Here is a 12,685-nt window from a genome sequence, read left to right on the forward strand (position 1 = left end):
TAGGGAAGGGGCCAGAAATAATTCAAGCCCAGGTCTGGTTACCAACGGCTGGACTCTGTGCCACTGTGCTAGGAGACCCGCTTTAGCTCTGGCGTCAGACTATCTGGATTTAAATCCTAATTTTGCAGCTTGCTGGCTGAATAAACCTGCACATCTATAACATGAAGATATCTAAGAGCACTGACTCCATGGGGTCACTACAAGAAGGGAACAAGGGGACATCAGGTTTCAGGGCAGCGCTGGGCCTGAGCGCTCAGGCCCACTGTGTAAGTGTGCTAGCACCCTGCTTCCCCACACAGCATGTGCTAGGAAAGACAGCGCAAGCCCAGGCGACCGCCTCTTCAACAGAAGACCATAACTCGAATTTTGCTGGGTGTTCAATATTACAAGGGCTTTGGGCAACTAAGTTTTGCTTTTTTCCATATTTCTTTCTGCTACTGCTCAAAAGGTAAGCACTTAATGTATAAATAACCTCCAAGACAGCTCAATTTATATAAATTTGTTCAACATAAAAACCAAATGGTAGGTGCTAACCCCATTTTCCTCTGAGAATTCTCTTTTAACTTCAGTCCACCCAGCACATGACTACCTTGGACTTCCAAGTCCAAAATGACATGCTGAAGGAGATCAAGCGAAATGTTTTTGAATACGTAAAACAAAGGGTGGAGAATGAGTAGAGCAAGAAGTCCAGCAGCAGAAACATCCTCACTGTTCACAGGGCACGGAGCGCTGGTCATGCAGAGATGCCGATCAGAGTGACACAGCACAACACGTGGATGGACCTGGGCCTAGTTGGTTTCCATTGCCAAGAAAACCAGTAAAGGGCATACAAGTCATGATATAATTTGCCCGGACTGGAAGGGAGAAGGGGCGGTCATAAGCAAGTTAAATCATTGACTCTAAAGCAGGAAATCGCAAGTGGGTAAGTAAAGACAGTGGTGTCAGTATATTAACTTGGAAGGAACAACCAGCAAAGCTAAAAACAGAAAAACGAGAAAGAGAAAGGCTTAGAAGTGCCTGCCTCTTAGGAGAGGAACTGGGGTGAAGAGAGAATGAGGGGGAGGCGGCGGGGGAGGCTGGGGTGGGCAGTGACAGCTTTTCTTTACTATCTGATTTAACTATACAGATGAATTACTTTTGATTAAAAATAAATTTTAATGTTTAAAAATGCTTTTAACGTTTAAAAAGCCTTTTCTGTATGCTGCCCTCCTGTTTCACGTCACTGTGCAGGCAAGCCTGTTGTGCTGTTGTACACATCTGGCTGAAGAGACTGCTCCCTTGATAAAAGTTGAACATCTGCACCCAGTGTCTTGATTAGCTCACAAGACAGAAATAAATCTCCTAGGATGAGCGCTACATTTTTGGCCCACCTGCACCTCAAGAAAGACTGTCAAACCCAGACGGGGAGAGAAGGAACTTCCTGTGGTGTGGGAGTAGAGAGGATGTGAGGAGGGGTCTGTTCCGCAGTCCCACGTTCACCGAGGAAGCAGGGGCGGGGGCAGTGGATGCAGGCTGAGGGGAGCAGGCCTGGCAGAATGGCCCATAACTCCACCTCCATCAACCAACTGATCTGAGTCAATCCGCTGAAACTTCCCCCAAGTGGATTTCAGTGGATTTTCGGATCTGCTAGGAAAATACCCTCAGATTTGGCCCTGTCCCAAGACACTGAGTTGGGCCCAGGTGAAGATGCAAAGGGAAGGGGGCTGGGTCCGGCTGAAATCTTGAAGAATCCTTCAGGAGAAATGGACTGGGCACTGGTGCCCCACTCCACGCCCAGTGCACAGCTGAACGCTGGTGTGGGCTTGCACGTGCACACACACACACACACACACACAGACCACAACACACAGTAATGCTGGTGTGGGTGCGCATGTGCACATACACACACACACCACACACCACACCCCACACCCCACACCACACAGCAATCCTTAGCAATGCCAGGACCCCGGTCCGCACTCACAGCACATGCATCTTGGACAGTCCCCAGAAGGCCCCGTCCGTCAGTTTGCTGATGTTGTTTCGCTGAAGCTTCAGCACCTCCAAGCTGTTGAGCCCCTGGAAGGTGAGGCCCTCTATCAGCCGAATCCGATTCCGATTGAGGTCCCTAAAGAGATGAAGCCAGCAGGGTCAGAGTGTCCTATGTGCATATGCCACCCACAACCATTCCCAGGCAGTCCTGGCTAAGTTTCCAAGCCAGAGGAGAAATCCCAGCGCAGGGATCCCTGGGAAGCCAGGACGTGTAGGGGGGCCCACCGTGTGTCTCGGCTGCCACGCAGGCACTGACACCACCACTTGACCACAGCTAGTGAAGGAAAGAGGGGTGAGTGAGGCCCCGCTCTCCACAGTCAGCTCCGAGGCTGGGCCTGTAGCTGCATGGAAGCGAGCGCGTGTGTGCTCACGTCTCCTCCCCCAGTAGCACCAGTGCCATTTGTGACTCTGCAGTAAGGACGTGGGTATGACTCAAGGGGTGAATGTCTTACGTGAGGTATCTCTGAGCTCAGCAACAGAAATCCACACTACATGCCTCAACCCAGGAAAAACCAAACCACTAGGTATCAAATGGCAACACCACTTTCCACTGGAGGCATTTCATAGCATCTCCACTATAGAGAGAAGTGACTGCACATGGGGGCGGGGGGAGATGGGGGAGAGACACCCCACAAGTCATATACACTTGGCTTCTAGCCCCAGTATGACAAAGCCTCAGTTCACCAAAAGATGTCAGGAATCTGGGTGGGCCATTAGCAGCCCTGCGGGAAGGGGAGACAGAGCAGCCAGAAAGCCCTTGGTTTTCCCCAAATATTTCTGCAGTGGCTCATGATGCTGCTCCACACAAACCTTCTCAGGAATCACTGAGACCTTCTCCACAGACTGAAAAGGGCAAAGTCTAGGACTCCCCACCCAGGGGAGGTAAAACCCAGGCAGGTTGAGAGCCAGGCACACCCCATCTTGCTGCCAACCTGGCCCTCGACAATTACTTTGTTTTGTTGAAACAAAATTTCCAAAACTGTCTTATTTTCCTGAAACACACTCTTCTGCTAAACAGAGGGTACAGAGAAAAAAAAAGGGAAAAAGTCCTTCGTCAGGCTCTGGTTAACAGAGCTTTTCTTGAATCTAAAACTCTGCCTTCTAGAAGGGTACTCAGCCTTCCATCAGTAAACTAAACAATTAAATTGTTCAAAAAAATAATAAATCAGCTGGGTATGGTGGCTCACACCTGTCATCCCAGCACTTTGGGAGGCCAAGGCAGGTGGATCACGAGGTCAGGAGATCAAGACCATCCTGGCTAACACGGTGAAACCCCATCTCTACTAAAAATACAAAAAAATTAGCCGGGCGAGGTGGCTGGCGCCTGTAGTCCCAGCTACTCGGGAGGCTGAGGCAGGAGAACGACGTGAACCCGGGAGACGGAACTTGCAGTGAGCTGAGATCACGCCACTGCACTCCAGCCTGGGGGACAGAATGAGACTCTGTATCAAAATAAAGAAATAAAGAAATAATAAATCAACTACCTTGTTAGATTTAACAGATGAAAACAAAGGCCTGTCTTTTGCTTACTAACTCTGGCTACACTAACTTCCTCTCAAACTGTTCGAGAAGTGTAGGACACCACCATGTCCAAGGTACAGATTTTATGGGTATCTTTAAAAAATACAGAAAAACATCTAAGATAAATAAGAACCCAAACCCATGCAGCCTCAGCATTAGCCAGCATCAGCTAGGCAGCAGGATTCCTGATTCCATTTTGGAAAACACGAGGGAAGACAAGCAAACTCAGTGGATCTCTTTCTCAGCAAGCTGAGGCAGTCACAGCACCAGACCCAGCTCTGAATTTGCTTTTATGAGGTGCTGCCGTTAATGGTAATTTACAGAGAGCTTTACCAAAGGGAGCAAGGAAATGGTGGCGTTTGGTACAAGGTCCTTGGGGAAATTTGGCCTCCATAAAGTTTGGCTAGCCTTAATTAAAGTGTAGTTTTCTATACTCACAGTTGTGTCAGCCTGGGTAGCTTGAACGCTCTTACAGGAAGCTGGGTGATCCTGTTTTTGCTCAGGCGAAGAGTTAGCAGCGACCGTGACAGACCATCAAATGCCCCCAACTCCAGGGTGCCAATCCGATTGCCCGCCAGGTTGCTGGAATGATTCAGGAAAGAAAATGCGGTGGTTGGTCAAAGGCTTTCCTCATTTCATTACAGACACCAGACCTCTCTGGGTCTGAGTTGGGAAGATTAGTTAAGACACCAGCGGGACAGGTTTCCAATGAGAGGTTTATCAGCCACAGGCTCTGGATGGGGAGCTAGAGCGATGCAGGTGTTAGGACTGTGCACCTAAGCCCTGAGGGCAAGGCCGGTTTAGCCGAAAACACGCTGTCCTTGAAGCTGCTGGGCCACCCCAAGAGGGTGGGAGTGAAATTCAAACACCTCCACGTCCACTGACACACCAGCCCTGCGTCAGGAGCCACCTGCAGGACTCTTCTCACTACCCAGTGCCCAAGGTTGATATGAAAAGTCCTAGAAAGCAGAAAAATCGATCGAAAGGCAAGGTCAGTGTCGATTTAATAATTTAGGGAAATAGCCTTTAATTTTGAAATGGGTCTTGCTATATAAATTACATAACACACTATAAACACAAACTAATTCATTTCTGTAATTTTAAATGCCTCAAACAAACACTCTAGCACAGAGACCTGTGCAGAATCCCTTCAGAAAACAAGCAATACATCATGGTACCTACACTTACAGTGTGATGAAGTCAGGGCACCTCCTGTGACAATACAGAAAGGCAGACACTGCTTCTCAAAAGGCACAGAAGTCTGCAGCTCAGATCTGTGCATCTTGCTGTATGCAAATTATATCAAGCGACAGAAAAGAAAAGAAAGTACAAGGAGGAACAATATGGCATTCCTGTGAGAAGTGGTCTCCAACACCTCTCCTCTGCCTTCCCCAAACAAATGCTGCTTTTTCTGGCCTAAGTGAAAAGAAGAAAGACCAGAGAGGGTTTTCTACCACAGAGGGTGGAAGGGAGCAAGGCACTTTTTCTCTCTCCAGCAGGCAGTGGCCTAGCACAGGGCACAGAAGGATTCTTTGCAAATAGGACTGAACTGTTTGTTCTCAACACCCCAGATTAAAGAACAGCCTGTGTGATGAAGATATATGACCCAATAGCTGCCAAAATAGAAAGTCCCTCCCGCTTTCGTGCAGGGAGAGGTCAAGGCAACTAAGTGTAGCAGTTATGGTTTCTTTGTCCCAAGCAAAGTGATGTCACATGGACATCTTTTGAGGGCCCACACTGGAGGCTTCACAAAAGCCAACGCCTCCTGTTCCCAACTCTGGCGCCCTGATGCAGGCTAAGAAAGAAATCACTCCTCTCCTTGCAGTCTTTACTTGGAAAATCCATGTGCCAAACCTCACCCTCCCTGAAAAGATGGGTCACAATGACCCCTAAACTAGCCTTGCAAATGATTTCCAAAGTTAATTCTGGAACAGTAATGATACAGGGAATAAAAACCCACCTGGAATTAGAAAACATCTCTTTAGCCTGGGGTTGCAGTTTCTTTCCCAGAGTAACACTTTTCCTACCAACAAGTAGTTGATTAAGTAGGTTTTAACTTTTTTTCCTTTTTCCTTCCTGTCTACCATCCATTGTGTGTGAGATGGGACATTAAAATGGGTAAAAGAGAAACAGATAAACCTAAAAGGTGCTGAAAACCCACAGAATACAGTAACTTCCCTCCCCCAAATAAACCCAAAGACTTGTTTTACAGTGCATGACACTAGAAAGATACGCACTGATAAGCTAAGCCTTGTCAAACAGGCTTCCAATGTGAATCCTCTAACCAGCCTCCCTGAATCTCCTCTGGAAGCATTTCTGAGAGGCAGCCAAGGAAATGGGAAAGAAAGCAGGCTCTGTGGTCAAGATCGACTTGTACCTGAGTCCTAGACTCTCATCTTGGAGTGTTGAGTCCCCTGGACAGGCTAAGTAACCTCTTCCTGCCTCTGTCCCTTGTCTGTCTGTAATGTCAGGATAATGCTGCAGATCTGGATGTGCTCTATGCACCGGCCCCGCCCCTGCCCTGCTCAGGGAAGGTCCGCACCATCCCCACTGACTTGGCCCAGCCATGGCTGAGAAGGGAAGGAAGCATCCCTCCTGTGTCCAGAACTGGGTGCCGGTAAAGGTGTTAGCTGGCTGGACACAGAGGGCCAGCCACAGGTAGCTGAACAAAGGCACTTACAGCTCCTTTATAGGCGGTCCATGTGGAAAGCAGGTGTTCCGCACTTCCGTGATGTTGTTCGAACTCAGATCCAACACTTCCAAGGAAAGGTAGGCCTTTAGCTGGCTCCCCTCCACGCTGCGAATCTTATTGTGCTGCCTGAAACACACCAAGGGAGGTGACTTGAGCATCTCTTTCTGCAAAGCAACTACAAGAAACTAGTATTCCTGTTCCCCGCACCACTGCAATATAACTATAATGCAGTGACACTCTTAAAAATGAGATCTCCTATTTCTTTTCCCATCGAGTTATTACCTGCTGGCCAGGTGCTAGAAGAATATCAGGTTTTTAATCTGGGACAAGTTTGTCAAAGTTGTATCCCTAGGGTTCTCTCTCCAAGGGCAACAACACAGCAGTGACACCAAACACCACGTGAGACCAGCATGACCTGACCAGAATCCACGGATGCACTCACCATAAAGGATGTGCCGTGTGCAGCCAGACAGCTCCAGTACAACTCTCACCCATCACCTTCAGACCTAGTCCAGCCTCATAACTTACAAGAGCCATAGGCACCACAGCCCAGAGTTCACTTTAATCCAGTTTAACACTCCATTTACACACCTCACATTTTACCAACACCTACCATATACAAGACACAGAGGATTTAAAAAAAAAAAAAAAAAAGATTATGACAAAATCCTGACAATCTAAAATGGGAAAGAGGAGCTCACTGCTGGGTCTAATTGAAATTGAGTCCCCTGAACCTCCTGACTCTACCATTAGTATTAAGCACTGTGCCTCCGTTTTCTCATTTGGAAGATGGGGCCACAACCCATCACTTCAGGGATAGGGATGATCCAGCCTAAAACCACATACAGCATGTGGCAAATGTGAAGGTAAATGTTTAGTGGTCACCACCTCCCAAGAGAGGAATGTTCCACCGTAACTTGTGTGTGGTGTTTTTTCTTTTTTGTTTTTGAGACAGAGTCTCACTCTGTCGCCAGGCTGGAGTGCAGTGGCGCCATCTTGGCTCACCGCAATCTCCACCTCCCACGTTCAAGCGATTCTTCTGCCTCAGCCTGCCGGGTAGCTGAGATTACAGGCACGTACCACCACACCCAGCTAAATTTTTAAATTTTTTTTAGTAGAGATGGGGTTTCACCATGTTGGCCAGGATGGTCTCGATCTCCTGACCTCGTGATCCACCCACCTTGGCCTCCCAAAATGTTGGGATTACAGGCGTGAGCCACCACAGCTGGCCTGTGTGCACTTTTAATCTACTTTCTGTCAAACTCACAATATAAAAAAGCAACAGTTATTAATCAAGAGAAAGACAAATGCTAGCCAAGGCTAGAGGTAGCTAACTGCCCCGTTGTGGGTTTGGCGCTGCCCGGCAGAGTTAAACCACTGCAGCCCTCACTTCAATATTAGACACTTAGGAATCTGCTGGGTGGTGGCGTTGGGCCTCTAGGTTCCAGGCACTCACACTCGAGCCAGTTCTGAGTAAACAGTGTCAGCATCTCCGGCCAATCAAAGCATTCTTGAACGCAACACAAGTAAGCCAGGCGTCGCTTACCAAGTGGCATCTCCTTTAAACAAACACTTGACCAAATCAGTTCCAACAGGCATAAACAAGGACCTCTTTCCCAGAAGCTCTGGGGCTTCTCATGGACTCCTTTGTTTTTTTTCACGAGTCTCCCAGGCCCTGAACTCAAAAGTCCATTTCCAAGGGTGCAACTCTGCACACAGAACCTCCCCGGCATGACAGTACCCTTCCCTTCCTCTCCCCTCTGGCCCCCAAAGCCACTTCCTTTGAATTCTTTATTAAGTTATTTAATAAAGATAGTCTCTTCAGTTTTCTGATTCCAAAGGAAAAAAGAAAAGAAAACCTTTATTATGTAAAGTACGGGAAGAAAAAGAACAAGAAATAAAGGCGACACAGCTGAATCTTATCCAGGAACTGTGAATACGGTATCAGGGAGCCAGGAAAAGGGTCTGCGCTGGACAGAAGGGCCAGGCGCCACCAGCCCAGAAGGGCACAAAGAGGGGGTGAAGCCTTACATTGCGAAGCCGTGGGACAGCTGCAGGCCCAACATCTCTCCCACGCCAGTTTTGTCCTCTCCCTCACCTCCTCCTCTGTCTCCTCAGTCTTTGTCTGTGGTCTGGTACCTTTTGCTTCTTTCTTGTCAGTCTTTTCATTCACTGAATCAAACACAGTCTGAGCCTCACTCTGCATAAAGGACCCTGTGCAGAAGACAAGTCTCTTTCACCCCCTGGGAAAGTTCCCCACTTGGCAGAAGAGGCAGCCGTGGAGATGGGAGACAAGGGTGTATGGGAGTGAGGGCCGCAGCGACAGGGTCTGTGAGAAGAGCAAGGGAGTGTTCAGCTCTGCCTGGCACAAGGTGCCGGGGCGAGTGTCTGAGGGTAGGAAGCTGAGGCCAGGAGGAGACAGGTTAGGGGAAGTCAGGAGCTTGGATCAGATTGCAGAGCCGGTAGGGTGGGCAGGACCACAGCAGCAAATGCCTCGCAGGCCAAGCTAACAAGTTGGGAATGGATGCCACAGTGGGCCAGAAGAGAGATGGCGGCAATACAGAGACAGGCACAAGAGACCCTCTGATTAAGTCCTGCCCACCCTACCGGCTCTACCCTCTGATCCAAGCTTCTAGCCTCTCCCCACCTGTCTCCTCCCAACCTCAGCGTCCTACCTTGAGATACTTGCCCTGGTGGGGGCTGGAGATGACAACTGGGGGCATCAATAATGATTCAAAATGTTCTAGTTTGGAAATGCAAGATAACCATGCTCATGGGCTACTGACTAGACCTTCCATCCTTGCCCACTTACAGTCTATTCCCAACCCAGCAGCCAGAGGGATCTGTTAAAAAAAAGTCACTTCAGGCATCCCATGGAATAGGAGAAAACATGTACAAATCACATCTCTGATAAGGGGCTAATATCCAGATATAAAGAACCCCTACAACTCAACAACAAAAAACAACCAATCTGATTTTTAAAATGAGCCAAGAATTGAATAGACATTGTTCCAAAGAAAACACACAAATGGCCGACAAGCACATGAGAAGATGATCAATATCACTATTCAGTAGGGAAATACAAATCACAACCACAATGAGAAGTCACATCACACCCACTAGGATGGCTACTATTAAAACAAACAAACAAAAAAACAAACAGAAAATAACAAGTGTGGGTGAGGATGTGGAGAGTGAAACCCTGTATGCCAGTGGTAGAAATGTAAAACGGTGATGCACCTGCAGAAGACAGTATGCAGATTCCTCAAAAAATTAAACAGAGGAGCACCATATGATCCCACAATTCCACTTCTGTGTATCAGAAGAACTGAAAGCAGACCTCAAAGAGACATACATATCTTTATGTTAATAGAAGCATTACTCACCACAGCCAAAGGTGGAACAGCCCAAATGTCCATCAATGTTGTATATACATGCAATGAGATATTACTCAGCCTTAAAAAGAAAAGAAATTCTAACACATGCTACTGACTGGATGAGCATTGAGGACATGATGCCAAGTGAAAGATGCCTGTCACAAAAAGACAAACGCTGTATGATTCCACTTATGTGAGGTAGCTAGAGTAGTCAGATTCATTGAAACAGAAAGTAGAATAGTGGTTTCCAGGGGCTGGGGAGACTGCAGAAGGAAGATCTGTTGTTTAATGGTGTATTAGTCTATTTTCATGCTGCTGATAAAGACATACCTGAGACTGGGCAATTTATGAAAGAAAGAGGTTTAATTGGACTCACAGTTCCACATGGCTGGGGAGGCCTCACAATCATGACAGAAGGCAAAGAGGAGCAAGTATGTCTTACATAGATGGCAGCAGGCAAAAAAAAAGAGCTTGTGCAAGAAAACTTCTGATTTTAAAACCATCAGATCTTATGAGACTCATTCACTATCATAAGAACAGTGCAGGAAAGACCTGCCCCCATAACTCAATCACCTCCCACTGGGTCCCTCCCATGACACATAGGAATTGTGGGAGTCACAATTCAAAATGAGATTTGGGTGGGAACACAGCCAAACCATATCATTCTGCCCCCGGCCCCTCCCAAATCTCACGTCCTCACATTTCAAAAGTGATCATGCCTTCCCAACAGTCCCCCAAAGTCTTGAAACTCATTTCAGAATTAACTCAAAAGTGCACAGTCCAAAGTCTCGTCTGAGACAAGTCAAGTCCCTCTGCCTATGAACCTGTAAAATCAAAAGCAATCTAGTTACTGCATAAATACAATGGGGATACCAGTAATGGGTAAATATAGCCATTCCAACTGGGAGAAATTGACCAAAACAAAGGGACTACAGGTCCCATGCAAGTCCGAAAAGCAGGGCAGTCATGTCTCACATCCAGATCACACTGATCCAAGACGTGGGTTCCCATGGTCTTGGGGAAGATCCAGCCCTGTGGCTTTGCAGGGTACAGCCTCCCTCCCAGCTGCTTTCACAGACTGGCATCGAGTGTCTGAGGCTTTTCCAGGCACCCGGTGCAAACTGTCAGTGGATCTACCATTTGGGGGTCTGGAGGACAGTGACCCTCTTCTCACAGCTCCCCCAGGCAGTGCCCCAGTAGGGACTCTGTATGGGGGCTCCCATACTGCCCTAGCAGAGGTTCTTCATGAGGGCCACACCACATTTCCCTCCCACACTGCCCTAGCAGAGGTTCTTCATGAGGGCCCCACCCCTGCAGCAAACTTCTACCTGGGCATCCAGGCATTTCATACATGCTCTGAAATCTAAGCAGAGGTTACCAAACCTCAATTCTTGACTTCTGCACACCTGCAGGCTCAGCACCATATGGAAGCTGCCAAGGCTTGGGGCTTCCAGCCTCTGAAGCCATGGTCTGTGCTCTATGTTGGCCCCTTTCAGCCATGGCTGGAGCAGCTGGAACACAGAGCACCATGTCCCTAGGCTGCACACAACACAGGGACCCTAGGCCTGCCCCATGAAACTACTTTTTCCTCCTAGGCCTCCGGATCTGTGATGGGAGAGGCTGCTGCAAACATCTCTGACATGCCCTGGAGACATACTCCCCATTGTCTTGGTGATTAACATTCAGCTCCTCATTACTTATGCAAATTTCTGCAGCCAGCTTGAATTTCTCCTCAGAAAATGGAATTTTCTTTTCTATTGCATTGTCAGGCTGCAAATTTTCCGAACTTTTAAGTCCTGTTTCCCTTTTGAAACGAATGCCTTTAACAGCACCCAACTTACATCTTTAATGCTTTACTGCTTAGAAATTATTCCATCAGATACCCTAAATCATCTCTCTCAAGTTCAACGTTCCACAAATCTCTAGGGCAGGGGTAAAATGCTGCCAATCTCTTTGCTAAAGCATAACAAGAGTCACCTTTGCTCTAGTTCCCAACAATTCCTCATTTCCATCTGAGACCACCTCAGTCTGGATATTATTGTTCATGATCACTATCAGCATTCTTATCAAAGCCATTCAACAAGTTTCTAGGAAGCTCCAAACTTTCCCACATTTTCCTGTCTTCTTCTGAGCCCTTCAAAGTGCTCCAACCTCTGCCTGTTACCCAGTTGCAAAGTCGCTTCCACATTTTCAGGTATGTTTTCGGCAATGCCCCACTCTACTGGTACCAATTTACTGTATTTGTTTGTTTTCATGCTGCTGATAAAGACACAAAGACTGGGCAACTTACAAAAGAAAGAGATTTAATTGGACTCACAGTTCCACATGGCTAGAAAGGCCTCACAGTCATGGTGGAAGGCGAGGAGGAACAAATCACATCTTACATGGATGGCAGCAGGCAAAAACAGAGTTTGCGTAGGGGAACTCCCGTTTTTAAAACTATCAGATCTCGTGAGACTCATTCACTATTATGAGAACAGCACAGGAAGGACCCTCCCTCATAATTCAATCAATTACACTGGCTCCCTCCCATGACACATGGGAATTGTGGGAGCTACAATTCAAGATGAGATCTGGGTAGAGACACAGCCAAACCATACCAAATGGGTATGCGGTTTTAGTTGTGCAAGATGGTAAAAAGTTCTGGAGACTGGTTGCACAACATAAATGCATTTAACACCACTGAACTCTACGTTTTAAAAAATACTTCAGATGGTAACTTTTATGTTATGTGTATTTTACCACAATTTACAATTAAAACAAGACCAGGCACGGTGGCTCATGCCTGTAATCCCAGCACTTTGGGAGGCTGAGGTGGGCGGACCACCTGAGGTCAGGAGTTCGATACCAACCTGACCAACATGGAGCAACCCTGTCTCTACTAAAAATAAAAAATTGGCCGGGCGTGGTGGCGCATGCCTGTAATCCCAGCTACTCAGGAGGCTGAGGCGGGAGAATTGCTTGAATCTGGGAGGCAGAGGTTGTAGTGAGCCAAGATCATGCCACTGCACTCCAGCCCGGGCAACAAGAGCAAAACTCCATCTCAAAAAAAAAAGAAAAATTA

At 47.5% G+C, this 12,685-nt stretch overlaps 1 protein-coding gene across 1 annotated transcript in view; it reads right to left on the bottom strand.

Annotated features, from left to right (window-relative positions):
- LRIG1 (leucine-rich repeats and immunoglobulin-like domains 1) overlaps positions 1-12,685 on the bottom strand; it is a 92,628-nt gene that overhangs the window by 41,091 nt on the left and 38,852 nt on the right. The window contains exons 3-5 of the mRNA XM_011980359.1: positions 6,233-6,370; positions 3,991-4,134; positions 1,964-2,107 (exon numbers count right to left, since the gene is read on the bottom strand). Of these exons, the coding sequence (XP_011835749.1) occupies positions 1,964-2,107; positions 3,991-4,134; positions 6,233-6,370 (426 nt within the window). The remainder of the gene's footprint in view (positions 1-1,963; positions 2,108-3,990; positions 4,135-6,232; positions 6,371-12,685) is intronic.

This window comes from Mandrillus leucophaeus, unplaced genomic scaffold (assembly GCF_000951045.1).
Source record: "Mandrillus leucophaeus isolate KB7577 unplaced genomic scaffold, Mleu.le_1.0 Scaffold210, whole genome shotgun sequence".
NCBI classification, from domain to species: Eukaryota; Metazoa; Chordata; class Mammalia; order Primates; family Cercopithecidae; genus Mandrillus; species Mandrillus leucophaeus.